The sequence below is a fragment of the Danio rerio genome, chromosome 5 (assembly GCF_052040795.2).
Source record: "Danio rerio strain M-AB ecotype USA chromosome 5, GRCz13ab, whole genome shotgun sequence".
In the NCBI taxonomy this organism is placed as follows: domain Eukaryota; kingdom Metazoa; phylum Chordata; class Actinopteri; order Cypriniformes; family Danionidae; genus Danio; species Danio rerio.
The window spans coordinates 29,596,622-29,612,920 of NC_141025.1; the positions used below are offsets into that span (position 1 = coordinate 29,596,622).

At 35.6% G+C, this 16,299-nt stretch overlaps 3 protein-coding genes across 10 annotated transcripts in view; all 3 read right to left on the reverse strand.

The window, feature by feature from the left end:
* The window catches only part of zgc:162952, a 28,938-nt gene extending 26,525 nt beyond the window's left edge, over positions 1-2,413 (reverse strand). Inside the window, exons 1-2 of one of the 2 annotated variants that reach the window (NM_001089574.3) lie at positions 2,152-2,413; positions 1,615-1,719 (exon numbers count right to left, since the gene is read on the reverse strand). In NM_001089574.3, coding sequence (NP_001083043.2) covers positions 1,615-1,645 — 31 coding nt within the window. In that variant the 5' untranslated portion in view covers positions 1,646-1,719; positions 2,152-2,413. The remainder of the gene's footprint in view (positions 1-1,614; positions 1,720-2,151) is intronic. The other variant, NM_001431118.2, reaches the window with a different exon arrangement.
* Positions 2,414-6,455: 4,042 nt separating this feature from the next.
* On the reverse strand, positions 6,456-7,623 carry b3galt8 (beta-1,3-galactosyltransferase 8). The gene has a single exon (XM_087253544.1). The coding sequence runs from the start codon at positions 7,576-7,578 to the stop codon at positions 6,601-6,603; it is 978 nt and encodes a 325-aa protein (XP_087109670.1). The 5' UTR covers positions 7,579-7,623; the 3' UTR covers positions 6,456-6,600.
* Positions 7,624-9,634: 2,011 nt separating this feature from the next.
* Positions 9,635-16,299, reverse strand: part of tncb (tenascin Cb) — a 130,689-nt gene continuing 124,024 nt past the window's right edge. For 5 of the 7 annotated variants that reach the window (XM_087251197.1, XM_087251194.1, XM_087251196.1 and 2 more), the window contains 4 exons: positions 13,617-13,713; positions 13,325-13,486; positions 11,034-11,197; positions 9,635-10,934 (listed from right to left, as the gene is read on the reverse strand). In XM_087251197.1, coding sequence (XP_087107323.1) covers positions 10,824-10,934; positions 11,034-11,197; positions 13,325-13,486; positions 13,617-13,713 — 534 coding nt within the window. In that variant the 3' untranslated portion in view covers positions 9,635-10,823. 7 annotated transcript variants of the gene reach the window in all.

Sequence of the window (16,299 nt, forward strand, 5' to 3'; positions counted from 1 at the left end):
AATGTACTTCTACTACAATACATTAGTAATAGATTTTTAATAAAGTCAATTTAATGTAAACTTAAAATTATCACACTCAAAATCAATTTAAGTGTTAATGATAATAATGCATTCATATTACGTGTACTTAAGTACAAGTTTTGGGAAAATGTACTTCTACTACAATACATTACTAATAGATTATAATAGAATACATTACTAATATTTATGTATTAACTTATTTTAAACTTAGGATTAGTATGTAAACAGTGTACTAAAAATCAACTCATGTTTGAAGCATTTACAGCACATTTAAAAAAAAACACACTAATAAAACTCTTTTGGATGTTTTTTCTGTAGTGTACTTTATTGTAGTACATTAAAAATTTATTTAAGTATTACTGGTATTTAGTATGCTTTTGTCAAGTGTACTAAAGTCCCACTGAAGTATAAACATACTTTTAATTAGGATATTTATAGTGTAAAACCATCAAACTTTCATTTAACACAAAAAATAACAATGTACTAAAAATTTATTTGCGGGTATTTAAGTGTATTTTAATTGCATTTAATTATATATTTTTTTCACCTAGGACCCCTTTCATTTAAATGATAATAATAATTCCTTATGTTTTTATAGAGCTTTCTGGTCACTCAAAGCTTTTTAAACATTGGGGGGAATCTCCTCATCCAACACCATTGCGCAGTATCCACATGGATGACGTGACGGCAGCCATATTGCGACAGACCGCACACCACACAACAGGCTTATAGAGATGATATACACTCGCTTGGTGGAGAGGAGACAAGAGTAATGAAGGCAATTATGATATGGGGAGGGTAAGGAGGCAATGATGGTCAGAAGCTAGTGGGCAAATTTGGCCAGGATGACAGGGTTAAACCCCTACTCTTTTTCAAAGGACATCCTGGGATTGTTAACAACCACAGAGAGTCAGAACCTCGGTTTAATGTCTCATCAGAAAGACTGAGCTCACTGACAGTATAGAGCCCCCTTCACTATACTGGGGCATTAGGACAAACACAGACCGCAGGTAGAGCTCCCCTTGTGGTCTCATTAACATCACTTCCGGCAGCAATCTAACTTTCTAATGTGGTCTCCAATGCATATATCCATATAAAAATAGCAAATACAGTGGAGTGGACAACTCATTTTATATGTAAAAGCCTTAAATGCAGAATTAAGTAATGTGCATGTACTACATGAGGTGAGGTAATAATCCAACAGATGTGATAGCATTAAAAACAAACTGTGAAACTAACCCACCAGAATATTGTGCATAATAAAATATGTTCTTGATGGAGGAGCGTGACTCTTCCAATTGTGCACTTCCATTATGTAATACATAACATTAACGTTAATCTTAATAACTTTTAAAAACATTTTTTGCCAAAACATGTTAATGATATTTTAGCTGTTGAACTGTTTTAGCTGTTTAAATCAAAAAGACAATTAAGCCTCTTTCTGCAAAGTCCAAATTTCTGACCTCGCCAGCAGAGCAAAGTAATGCTGAAAACCAGTTCTTTATGACACATGCAGGTGTATACAGTAGCAGCATAACTAACTGTTTCATCTGTTGACAAAACACTGATTAATTTCCAAGCATTGTTACTTACTGCACTGGTTTAATAAGCTATTCATGTGCATCTTGGTGTGGGTGGAGGGGAGGTCCGTCTGAACTCAAAACACAGACAAACTGGGAAGTGCCTATATGACAGAAGCTGAGAAAAGGGACACACAGAAGCAACCATGAACAGACACACAAAACACAGCAAGAACTTACAAACATTAAACACATTTTTCTGACAAGACATCTTAAATGCAACATGAACTCTGATAAAGTCTAAAATCACATTGCATTGTACGAGACAGAAAGACTTGAAATAGTTATTATATTCCAGTTTTATCTCTGCTGCAAACTGTTCATTTGCTAATTGAGTACATGAAAATGACAGACGGGTGAGTGGGTGGATGGATGAGCAAGATGCTGTTGACAACCAGAAATGGTTTACATTTTTAATATGCACGTGCGTTTGTCTAAAGAATCATTTCAGACTAACAAACACACACACATAACTAGAAAATAACCAAAAAAAAAAAGCACAACACCACAGCACTCTGGGGAAAAAAACATAAATCAATGGGTTACTTACAGCAGAAAGCACCCCGGTGTTTTCACCTCCGCTGCTGCTGTTGATTGATTGCTGACCGATCAAATAGTATCGACTATAAACCATAAACAAGTTCTAGTCGGAGACAAACCGGTGGCATCGCTTCTACTGCGCTTCTTGGATGGACTCCATTTACCGTCAGTCACTCAAGCTGACTGTCCTCAAACACTCACTGAAACACCCTCCTTCAGCTGCTCGACAGGGTTTAAAGCGGTTCAGCCTGGATGACAAATACATGTTTAATGGACCGTGTGTGTGTGTGTGTGTGTGTGTGTAGTGGGAGCCAGTTGCCATGACGTCATAATAGTTGCGTTCTGCTCCACCCACCTGTTGGACCACTTCAAAGCAGAGTTGTTTGGAACTGGGCATAGTTTTGATTCAGTGACTCGAATCTTCCGAATCTCTTCACTGTAAATGTGTGCACTGCGTTTTCCTCTTCAGTGGTCACATTTATTTAGTTTTTTGCCCACTTCTAAGCATTTATCTAATAGAAATATAATAAATTATACTCAACGTGTATTTTAATTGAGTACACATCCATTATTTTCACACATCCATAAATAATTCTTACTTTTTATATGTAGGTTGTTCACTTAAAAGCCATGTCGTTAAAATGGATAATAAAACATACTGTTCATTTACTCAGTTGAATTAAAAATCTGACTGGCTGAACACTTTTAGCTTAGCTTAGCATAAATCATTGAATCGGGTTAGACCATTAGCATATCACTCCAAATGTTCCAAAATAAGAGTTTCACTAATTTTCCTATTTAAAACTTGGCCTTTTTTACATGTAAGACTGACAGAAAATCAAAAGTTGCTATTTTGGGGTTGAAATGGCTAGGAACTAATCTCATTCAGGTTTAATATTAAATGAAACTTGTGATAAATAAAATGCAATAACTGCTTTTGAGTAAAACAAATCAACAACACATGCAGGCAAAATATGACCATATTACACAATAGCTAATAATAATAATAATAATACAATACAATTTATATATACAGTGCCTTTCCAAAGCTCAAACTATATAGAGAAGCTATATTTTAAAACAATTTAAAAAAAAGAATTCAAACAAACATTTTGCATACGTTCTCATGAGAGAAAGCTGAGAGAAAACATTTAGAAATTTGCTCAGAACTGTGGATTAACCCGATGATGGGCAATGGGCAAAGCTAGTGTTTTTCAGTCAATGATGAACTTCCGGTGAAAGCTTAATTTGACTATTTTCAATTTCATAAGGTTCCTTTTACAGCATAAATGTAGTAATGCAATTCACATATAATCAGTCAAATAGAATTAAGCATTCATTTGGTTGTTAAAACATAAAAATGGACAAAGGACAGTTTAAACGCATGCACCTTCATTAGCAGCAGGTTACCGCTGAAATTCAACAAAGAATTTAACGCAGTGCTTCTTGCTTGGTCTGATACCCACTTTATATCATATTTCAGCCAGGCACAGTGAAGATCTCTGTTTTTTTTTTTTTTTTTTTAAGAAATCAGATCTTGAACGCTGTGATTTTGTATGGGATGACAATTAACCGGAAGCCCTGGGGCTGGCTGACTGAAATTAAAATCAGTGTGCATATACCTCATTGTACTGTACTTTAGGAAGCATCAAAAAGCATTTGTTTTGGAATCATGCTGTGTACAAAGATCCAATGATAATTACTAAAAATCTATTATAAAATGTTCTGTATTTTTATTCTAAATAAGCCATGTTCAAAGCTGTTGTAAATTATGCTGCTTTTATGCTATGTTGTAATTATAATAATTAAAATACAGATTCAAACACAACTTATCCATTTACAATTATTTATTACGAATGACAGTCAATATCCCTTTAAGGCTATTTGTATTCTATAGTCTTTGTGACAGTCGACAAAATGAACCTGCATGAAAAAAGTGCAGCATGTCTTACATTCAATTCACTTAATGAAGACATCTACATTGGCAAAGGCTAACTTCACAATTTAAAAAAGTCACAATCTGCCATTGTTCTCAAGTCACCTTAGATGAACTGAGGCGAATTAGGCTATTAACCTAATTAATTATTTAATTTTTATTTATTTATCTTTTTTTTTTTTTTTTTTTGGCTGACTGCCTCTTTAAGAAGATGACTCGCTCCAATCCGAGCCGCTTCCGTCAGTGACTCGTTCAGAGCCGAAAATGAATCAATGGCAGTTCGTTCGTTATAAAGATTAGTTTATAAAATACAGATTTAAACACAACTCCGGCTTGGTAACACACCTATGATGCTTACAGATACGGACTATGAAGACTACATCTGGTTTGTAGATAAACTGATAATTTACAGAAACAAAACAAAAGCAACAAAGACAATTCAGCCAAATGCCAACTTTAATTAAAGGACTTAAAATTGCTTTTTATTGTGTATATAAAAGCGAAATGCTTTGTGTCTGAACAGCAGATTTCCAGGCGCTAACACACCACGTAATGCAATACTAATCCTATCTGCTACATTATACAGGCTCTCAGGCTGGTACATTTACAGGACATCATTATGCAGCACAGAGCTGAGTTGATTATAAAATATACACCAAATATCAAGCATGCAATCTTTCAGTGAATAATGCATTGCTAAAGTGCATCCTGAAAAAACTTAAAAGCTATTTCCTCTTGACATTACTGAGGAAAGAGCGCCCCCATTTGTTTACATTTTGCACCTGACTTTTTGTGATCTGCTTGATGATCAAATGTTCTATACCGAGCAACTGTGGCAATAAGGACAAAATGCAGTCTTTAGCTGAATAAGTAAAATTTTATGTATTTAAATTGTAAATATCTGTCCAATACTCTTTTATATATTCATTATACAGTAGTCAACATTTGAAGTGAAGTATCACTTTTAATCAAAGTTGTCCTAAAACTATTGAACAGCATTCATTCTTTTCCTAGGACAATTTTTGAAAACCATTTTTGATTCACTTCAAATGTTGAATACTGTATATGTGACTCTTAACCACAAAACCAGTGGTTATACTTCACATTAAAGTCAAATACATATGCTTTCCACAGATGCATATGTTATGATATGACAATATTTGGCAGAGATACAAGTATGCAGTGAATATAAATAATCAAAAAGTTTCTTTAATATATGTTTACAGCAGGACATTTATGAAATATGTCATGGAACATGATCTTTACTTAATATTCTAATACACACACATAGAGAAAAAAACAGGAGCACAAGCATTTAGTTTAAACAAATGGAGCTTTAGTAGGGCACATTATTTAGCCAATAATCTGCCAATAAAAAGAGACTGTCATTCATATTAGGACTTTTCACCTTCTGTGAAAAAAAGCCTTTCTGGGTTTCTGTTATCTAAAGTTTTTCTAATCTCCACTTTAACCCAGTAGATGCTCTATTTCTATTTGCATAACAATGACTATTTATGTTTATTATGTGTTATTATCAGTGTTGGAGGTAACACATTGCAAGTAATGCAAGTTACATAATGTTTATTGCCAATTGTATATTGTTTTGTTTTTTTGGGAGTATGTTGTTGTTGTATTTTGCACTGTCTGTATTTTGCACCGTTTGTAGCCAGCACCTAAGCATTTCACTCATTATAGTACAAGTGCTGCTTATGATGTGACTATAAAAGTGATTTGATTTGATATTACTTTACTAAGTAATGAGTGAAGTAACTCATTACTTATAAACAATAAGTAATAATATATGAGTTACTTTTTAGTTTAATCCGCTTTTAAAAACATACATTGCTGAATTAAAATTAAAGTAGTCAAAATGCAGTCCATGAGAATGTGTTCATTAATGAACGCATCAAAGAAAAGGAAAAGGGGATTGTCTCAATGAACAGTGATTCTATTTAAGACAAATAGTACAAAAGTAGTAAACATTTATTTCTCAAAGAGATCAAGCCAGGTAATAAAAAGTAACAAAAGTAACACAACTAGCTATTTTGGGGGGGGGGGGGGGGGGGGTAACTCAATATTGTAATGCATTTCTTTCAAAAGTAACTTTTCCCGACACTGGTAATTCTTCTTCTTCTTTGGCCTTAGTCCCGTATGATTGCGGGGTCGACTCTTTGGAACAAGTCTCTATTTAGACTTGTCCATATGATAACGACTTTTTTTACACATTCCGGCCGGCCTGTCGTCTGGGCCAGTCACCCTCATACACTACAGACAATTTAGCCTACCTAATTCACCTGCAGCATGTCTTTGGACTGTGGGGGAAACCGGAGCACCCGGAGGAAACCCACTCGAACGCAGGGAGAGCATGCAAAGCCGCGGTTCAAACCAGCGACCTTCTTGCTGTGAGGCGACAGCACTACCTACTGCGCCACTGCTTCGCCCTTTCCCAACACTGGTAATTATTATAATTAATTTTTTTCTATTTAATTATAGTGCACTGGTAATTATATAATTAATTTGTTTTCAACATGCAAAATGAGACTTCTGAAAGTCATGCCAGATTCGAATAAGATACTTTGGCTTAAAACCATTGACTATAATGCGTGTGGCAAAAGTGCATCTTTCATATTTAAGTCTGCGCACCTCAAAAAGATTTCGAAGTCCTAAAAACTGTGTTGCATAAACTGGTTTTACACCCAGCACGTCCAGACACAACCCCACATAGACATCTTCAAGTGGAATTGGTTGCACAAATCTTGAGGCCCATGATATTTTTCCAGCCAGGTCAGTGGAAAAAACATAGGCAGCTCCAGAAACGTATGGTGGATACCAGGATTTTGGGTAAAGGTCCTCAGAGATGTACCATTTGTTGATGCTGTCCCTGTGAGGAATTGCATCAGAAATGACCGATCCAGTGATGTAGTCTTTCCTTGATTCACCCTGGCCATGCAGGTAGTCCACCAAGTAATGGACATTAAGAAAGATATCAGCATCAATCTTCATGGCATACCAAGCACTCTGGCAATAAGTTGCTACCCAATTCATAATCATCATTGTTTTGATTGTCAGATTTTGGTAGCTGTCCACAAAATCCATCTGAATAATATCTCCATGTTCCTTGCTCTCCTTCTGAAGGTGTTCCTGCAATACTGGGTCACTTCGTGCAGGCTGACCAACGACAAACAAATGCAAAATACTCACACCAGGAACTAAGCCATCTTGACCCCATGTTCTCCTGATAGCAGTCCTCGCCTCTGCGTCTTTGAGGGTAACTGGGATCATCAGAATTAAGAAAGGAGTTTTCTTCTCACACACTTCTGGCTGGTTCAGTATAAACCTGTATGTTGAAGGTGAGATCACTTTATATAGCTCTTTAGAGATAGGACTATTTCCCGGAACAGACGGATCAAATACTAAACTGTTAAAAGCGAAGAAAACAAGTGTTATTAACCCAGCTAAAGCAAGGTACGTGAAAAGTTTGAATCGCGATCGTTTTCGCATGGCGAGATACAAGCTTGAGGGAAGTTAGAAGAGTTCCGTGTCACGCTAAACCAACCTCGGTCGTATGCTCGGCAGAAACGCCCAACGCCCAGCCCCCCTGACACTTGTTTTGACTCGTAACCTTTGTAAAAGTGAACGAATAATTAGTAAATCAACTGCTATCCCACTTTTAAAGTAGTTTCATTTTGTATTTTTTATCTGTGGACTTCATTACAACATGAACTAGCTAAGCTGAGCTAGATTAATTATTTGAAATATTTACAGTATCTCGGGGGAGTGTTTTATGTAGAGTTGCCAGATTTCATTGGGATATACCGTGTACAGAAGCGAAAGTGTGATTTAATGAGGAGATACATTTCTTTAATAGCAGTAGCAAGATTAAGCAAATCATTTTATTATTATTAATAATAATAAAAATGTTCACAAAACCAGCACCATTATTAGAAACTCAGGTAAAAATGTATTTACTTGTTTAAACGCATTTCTTCTCGCACAATCTGGCAACGCATGATGTTACGAGGAAAACATCTCTGCTGAGGTTTAGAGGCTAATCGGTCTTTGTCAGTCACGTGCGTTTGTTGTGTGTGACGTCACAACTGCGCCATTTTTGAGGTATCGCTTCCCGAGACAACTTGAGAGACATAACGCAAGAGTGATATATGGTCAAGCTGGAGAAATACAAGGAAATCGGGAGCGCGTGGTACCGCAATAAACTAAACAAACATGCCAGGGACCGTCATTTTGATAAACTGTCTTACATTCAGGATCTAGATCCGTTTGAATGAACTGCAAGCCAATGGAGTGCGCTGCCGCCGCCAACCCCTCATTGCTGATAATAATGACATGTCATACTGTATATCATCAATGTCTTAATATACATTGTTTTAGTTTGAACACCATTAAACCACAGTAAGTATTTCTAATTATGTATTGCAGTTTTCGTTTTACTTCATTACCGTTAGTTACATCTAATATTTACATTTACAAACTATTTGATGTTTGTATCCAAAGTATTTTACAAATATGAACAATAAACATAACAGACGTGACGTCGAGCACGAATGTTAATGTAGTACATGAGGAAGCAGATTCAAAAAGGAGAATGAAGAGCGCAGTCTTAAATTGACAATTTTAAATATTTACGATGTCATCCGACAAAAAGTAGTTATTATTTTTCGCCTCTATCTGGCAACCAGGTTACTGCGAATGAATTAGTGTTTAATTGTTATATAATATTATTTAGTTTGACAACCAGATTGCATGGTCACACTTATACTTGAATGACATAAAATTTGCCACAGCTTAAAAACAGCAATAGCTATATAACAGCTTTTGTTAAAATGTAACAGATTATATGATACATTGTATCAAAGATTTGTCTTTTCATGAACTACTGGGTGAGGCAAAGTGTTAATATTTAGATCTATAATGTTTAGCATGACTAATCCATAGAGGATAGCAGCTAGTATAGTGAGCTAAAACCAGTTTTTAAATAACTAATACACTGTAAAAAATAACTTGTGTGATAAATTAGTCATGACAGCATAGGTTTTAGTTCATGGTAACAGTTGAACATAACAAAGTTAATCATGTTCTAACTTAATTTTAGAAGTCATGCAAGCTGTTTTAAGTCAGTTTATGGACTCACAAGGTTAATTTGATCCAGAAATATTTCAGGCAACCAGGATTTTACAGTGTAGTTTAAAGATATAGACTATATTCATTTATTTATTTTATTTTCAGCTTAATCCCTTTATTAATCAGGGTGACCCACACAGCGGAATGAATCACCAACTTCTCCAGCATAAGTTTTATGCAGTGGATGACCTTCCAGCTGCAACCCATCACTGGGAAACACCCATTCACTCTCATTCACACTTATACACCACGGACAATTTAGCTTACCCAATTCTCGTATAGCACATGCCTTAGGACAGTGGGGGAAGCCGGAGCACCTATGGGAACACGGGGAGAACATGCAAATTCCACACAGAAATGCCAAATGAGGCTCGAACTAGTGACATTATTCTGCTGTCACAAAAAATGTAAACAATAATTATTAAACAAAATCTGTTTTATTGTAAGAGGGGTTACAAAGAAACACCTGTTGTACACCCATTTAATAAACAAACAAACAATCGAACAAACAAAAATATTCAAATACCAAAACGAGACATAATTTACACAGGTTTGTATAGGGTCAGTGGTTTAGTCAATAGCAGGGTAGGGTCAAACACGAAGACTTATTCTGTATATTAATTCTTTTTTTTTTCTTGCAAACAGAACTTTCATATAAGGCTATGTTTACAACAATTCCAAAAACCCGGCTGTTACTTTTTCTTTCTGAATCTTGAACATTACACAAGCTCATAACTGGCGAACACAGCATCGCTTAAAACCAAAAAACTGAACATAGGTCCTGCCTTAACTTTTGTTTCTTTTAAATCTTTCTTTTAATAACAAGCAACAAATGTTCTTATGCTCTGTGACTGAATGCCAATAGAGGTATAGGGTACAGGAAACACGACAAAAGGTGCATATAAATGAACACTTCGCAGTACTGTAAAGGTTCCGGTTCTGGAAACTGATCAGCAGAATGCAAGATTTTGTCGGAGAGAGAAGACAGAGAGGATGGGTACTTCGATTTATCACAGACAGCCAAGAAAGAGGTAAAAACAAATAAAATATCCGAGAGCCTCCCCACTAGATTTTTTTAATCATGTGCTTTTAAACTTCTCAACCTAACTGAGAAAATAACGTATTCAGGATAAGGCTCTAATGCAAAAAAAAAAAAACACCACACACAAACATTCAACTCTCTCCACAGTAACTGTATGCGATACAAAGAATAATATCAGTATTTTTTAAAACTTGAAAGCACCAAGCCAAACTCAAAATCTCCTCTCTGTCTGCATTGTGTTTTATGTTATCGGAGGGTCTGTCTTTGGTGTGCTTATGATGAACAGGCACAGTGTGTAATGTTTACCACTTCACTATGAGTCTATTGGTTTACTGTCAGATTGATGTGGACAGAAGTGTATACACATACACGACCGTGTTAGGACTTTAGCTTTGAATGGGAGGTGGGGTGAAAACTTTTGTTGTTGAATTTGTTCTCCATGAACAGGCGAGTGTAGAGAGCAGGCCGGGCTCCTGGCAGTGGCTTTGGTAGATGAAGGGGATGAGATGATGCAGGAGGAACTGGGGCCAAATGGGTTGGTTGAATCCAGCTGAAGTATAGTGGTTTATGATCGCTTTTTTCTTCCCTCAAAGTTCCTGAAGTTGGCAGGTCTGATCTTCATCTCTGCAAACTCAACAGAGTGCTCGTGACCCTTCCAGTGGAACCAGTTTACACCCTGGGGATGAAATCATTTACATTATGTATACATTTCATAACCTCATCAATAGTCTTTTAAAGGGAATCTGTCTGTAGAAAGCATGTATGAAATGCGTACCTTGCTGTGGCTGTTGTCTCCATATCTGCCCATTATATTTACTCGATGACAGTTTTTATACCAGAAAGCTCCCTTATATGACAGAGCACAGTTGGTGACCGCTATATCATTGTCATTATCGTAAGTTGAGAATGGACGGCCGTGATGATATGTCATTGAATCACCTTTAAAAAAGAAACAAAAAGAATCATGAAATAAGTCAGCTACCATTGATTGCTAATGTATTGGAGACTTACTTTTAGTTGAACAGTTGACATGTAATTCCAAAGTTACCGAACTCTATCATAAGTCATTACTAAACTTAGTAATAAGAACTCAAACTCAAGTCATAAGGAATGATTAAGCAAATACTTCTGTTAATAGTGCTAGGAACTGTGCAAAAGTTCCTCCACCTAAAAAGGGACCCTCAAAATAGTTTTAGCGTCTATAAAGCTTAGTTCACTGGAGAAATGAACTCTATAGAAGATCATTTCTCTAATCATTTGCACTACATCAGCCAGTAGTGATGTCCTAATAATTTTATTGGTTTACATGTATCTGTTTTGGTATTATATAATGGAAGCTGCTGTTTGAAATTATTTTTCTTCGCAGCTTGAAAACGTCTTGTTGAGAGTACATTTCTATCAGTATTACTATTAGATTACAGTGATCTACTTTTTATGCACACACTACTGAATGTTTTTTTTTTTTTAATTGGATATTGTTTATCATAGTGATAGTTAAGATTTGTCACTGGTTCAAGTGCACACACACACACACACACACGCACACACACACACACACACACACACACACACACACACACACACACACACACACACACAGGCATCACTGTAATTTATATGAAATGACAGAATGGACCTCATTACATTTGAGGTGAAAACAACATATTTTAGTTTTCAGTTGTAAAGCTTTAGTTGGTAAATTACCAAAGTATATATATATATATATATATATATATATATATATATATATATATATATATATATATATATATATATATATATATATGGTTACTGGTTAGAGTACTGTTCAAATACTTACAATACCAGATCGGCAGATATACTCTTACTTAAGATGTCTTTTTTCCACACAAAGTTAGGTTGATCTGCATTCTCCAAGTATGCTCCAAATGTATGAGCTTCAACATATACTACTTATGAAATCCGCACAATCTATTGCAATTTTTATAAATATTTTAAAGACTCAGTTTAGAACAGTGCACGTTTTAACAATTGATTATGGTTTATACAATTTTTTTTGTGTGTGTCTATGTGTTTATGTCTATTTATTTTTTTGTAACTTTGTCCTATGCTGCCTGTCTTGGCCAGGACACCCTGGTAGAAGATATCTCAATGGGACATTCGTGGTAAAATAATTAAACAAGTAAATAAATGTTTTCAACAAACAAACTGAAATAATAATAATAAAAACATTTTATTATTAGATCTAGACAATAAAGTAAAACCTGCCTTAGTGCAATTTACATGTTTGCATTCAGGGCTAAACAAGAGGGTTATGTCTAAAAATACTTAATAAATTAATTTGTAGTTGCACATCATTTTAAATAATCACACATTCAAACACTGGGTACTAAAAAATAAGAACATTTATAGGTTAGGATTATTAGTGGTTTACGGTTATTATGTGTAGCTAAGCATAATTTACTATTCATCTCATGAATAGTAACATGTCGAGTAGATGTAACGTGTAAAATAAAGTGTTAGGGCTCAGCAGTTAATTGTATCCTTTAAGTTTATAATAAGATGTAATATGCAAGTTTGCAGAGAAAGAATTTTCCTATCCTTACGAAAAAAAAAAAAAATTTAAGGACAAAGCCATAATTAGTTCTTTAAACCAATGAAAAAAACAAAATTTGTTTTGCCACTTACTGTACATATCAAATACATATTAAAACTATTTTAATATATGCATATAAATTGTGTAGAAAATTTTTTATTTAGAGGCATAGTTCACCCAAACATGAAAATTTACTTTATTTCAAGTACTTCCAAACCTTTACAAGTCATACTAACCATAAAAGATAATATTTTGAAGAAAGCTGAAAACCTGTAATCATTGACTTCCATGGCAGGAAAAAAATACTGTAGAACCCAGTGGCAACTGGTTTCCAATATTCTTCAAAATATGTTTTTTTGTGTGCAATAGATGAAAGAAAGGCAAACAGGTTTGTCACGAGTGGATGGTGAGTAAATGATAACCGAATTAGAATATTTGGGTGAACTGTCCCTTTAAAATTATTATAAACAGAGGTAAAGTGAAGACTTCACCTGCTGTGCCACTGTATCCTCCAACATGGACTTTGTAGCGAGCACGTGGTTCAGAGATTGAAAACTTGTCATATTGCGCGTATGCAGACTCGCCCTTATCTCTGAGGTCCACACGCAGCTCATACTGCCCAAAGGAGGTGATTTTATGGAGGTTAGATAGACCTGCAGACACACACAATGAGATTTATAGACCAACATTTGCGAAAATCACACCGTATCAACTATACCTCTAGGCCTCTGTGCTTCCTAGAGCAATAATAGCAATTTGATGTGTGCAGAAATTTAAACATACCAAGCCAGAATTCATCATTCAGGTCACCGAAGCCTGCCGTGTAGTTCTTCCAGTTTCTGAAAAACTCCACTTTGCCACTCTGCCGCCTCACAAACACCTGAGGTACAACGATATAGTATTGACTTTTTATTTTATTGATAGAAGAGGCTTTTATGGCCTCTAAAGTAAATTTTTTGAGGCAAGAACATCTCATATTCTGATTGCAATTACAGTTATAGTTGACAAAGAATAAATAATCGTTTCATTTAAAAATACATACATACATTAAATGAATATACAATTCTGGCCTTATATTATTGCATTATTTACAATAAAGTGAAAAATGTACACCTTTTATTTATGCCATGTTCACACATAACAACTGATTTTTTGAACGGCTTATCAATAGTTTTTATGTTCTTGTGTGGAAATACTAAATTTCGTACTATCATGCTTAAAAACAAGAAAAACGTGCAACTTGGGGGATTCAAACATTAAAGGGGACCTATTATGACCCTTTTTATAAGATTTAAAATAAGTCTGATATCCCTAGAAAGAGAGAGAGAGAGAGAGAGTGTGTGTGTGTGAAGTTCAAGCCCCACAAATAATGTTTTATAACTCTTTAAAACAGCCTCTTTTAGGCTTTGATCTTAATTGCGCCTTTTTGGTGACTGTAGCTTTAAATTGAAATGAGATGAGGTGGAGCTACACATGCATTTGTGGCAGATTCAAAAACAAGACTAATGTCCTATGCTAATCAAGGAGAGATCATTACCCATGGGCGGGGCTTCCCCACTCTGATGACACGTACAAAGGGAGAATGTCAAAGTGTTTCTGCAGTCTATTTTTATGAAGTGTGATTATTAAAAATAAAATGAATAAATTTTACCGCTAGAAGCTGCTTATATTCACATATTGATGACACACAACTGTGTTTAAAGCCCTATTCATGAGTTCACATTTAGCAGATGATTGATTATAAAACTTGTTTTGCAAGCTCGCCGGGAGATATCCCTGAGCTCATAAGATTCTCAAGCCTGGGGCTCCCTCCTACTTGCAAGCCGAGAGGGGAGTTTGAGCTCATGTAGATCTCGAGAACTCCCCTGCTGTAGTAGCTTATGAACAGATAGTCATTGATCTTAAGAGATAACTACTAACTTGGAGCATGTCTATGGTGCTGATTTGGATTGTCAATTAACTTAAGTTACTTGTTTTTGGACCGTGGGAGAAAACCGGGGAACCCGGAGGAAACCCACGTGAGCACGGGGAGAAAATGTAAATTCCGCACAGAAACGTTGGCTGGCTTGGTAAGGACTAGAACCAGTAACGTTCTTGCTGTGTGGCACAGGGCCAGAGTGGGACTCCTTTTTAGCCCAGGCGTTTCAAGCTTTAGACCGGCCCATCTCAGTACATGACTGACTATATTAAAATAAGGTCATTTCCAATTCAGTTCCCAATGACACTATCATGTCTTTTTTAAGGAAACAGTTGCTTTAGAACTTCAAATGTTTTTCATAAATATCAAAACATTTAAGGGTAGTTAAAGCTCCAACACTATTCTTTAAAACATCACAATGTCCTTTCCTGCATTATCTCAATATATATTCTATGCAAAATTCTTTATAGATATCCAGTCCTTTGTAACGGTGGTCACAAAAAATAAAAATAAAATAGGTAAACCTATAAGTATCCCAAACAGTATTATATGTCTTAACACTAAAAATTTAAAAAATAAAATAAATAATAATCCCTAAGGTGAGATTCAAATCTGTGTCGGTGGCATCGTAACGCATCGTGCTGACCACTGGACCACAATGGCACTATCATGTTAGTGCTGTTTGCGGTCGAATGATAGTTCCGTTATCATTAACCTGCAGGCTGCATTTTGCTCACGGGTCTGTGAGAAAATAAATGAAAAAATTATAGCTGCGGCAAAATAATGAATTAAAAGAGAGATGCCATGGTCAAATAAATAAACAAATAAAAAAAAAATTTCAAGACTGCTGAGTGTTCAAGCAGCTATAGGGACACCGGCCCTCGCAGCCAAAAAACAGACCGGCCCACCGGGAACTCTCCCAGTCCTCCCGATTAGCCAATCCGGGCCTAGTGAGGACACAGTGGTAAACACTGGGGCACTGTGGCAACCATCTAGGAAAGGAAGAGTAGTAGCGGTGGAAGGGGGGATTCTTCAAAACGAAGGTTGTTAAAAAATTTAATAATGCGGAACCAGCCACAAGCAATCATAAGCATGTGATTCTCTCGAAATTAGTTTATAAATAAACTTCACATAAAAGTGATTTTTGTGTAATACTTTTAATGTATGTTAAAAGCTCCTTAAAGTTCGTGCTCATAGTTATTCAGCCGTGATACACCAGCACAGTTTAAAATAATCATTATTTTTTTCCCTTTATTGTTGTTTTAAGATTAAAGCTGAAGGCACAATCACTTTTACAAACAATCTGCAGTAATGTAGTGAACACTAAAATCTGGGGGTTTAATAGTGTAAGCATTCTGGCTATTGGAATTTTAAGATTAAACCCTGCTGGGTCTTTGTATCCCGCTGTGCAATGCTATTAAGATAATCTTAGAATCACCCCTGACTGTAATTGCCCTTTTTTCAGTTAAAATCTTATAAATATTCAATACATACCAAAGAAGCTGTGACAGAGTACAAAGCAATAGTTACACACATTGTTACTCAACA

Excerpts from the sequence above, each read along its gene's own strand:
- b3galt8 (XM_087253544.1), bottom strand. The coding sequence starts at position 7,578 with ATGCGAAAACGATCGCGATTCAAACTTTTCACGTACCTTGCTTTAGCT.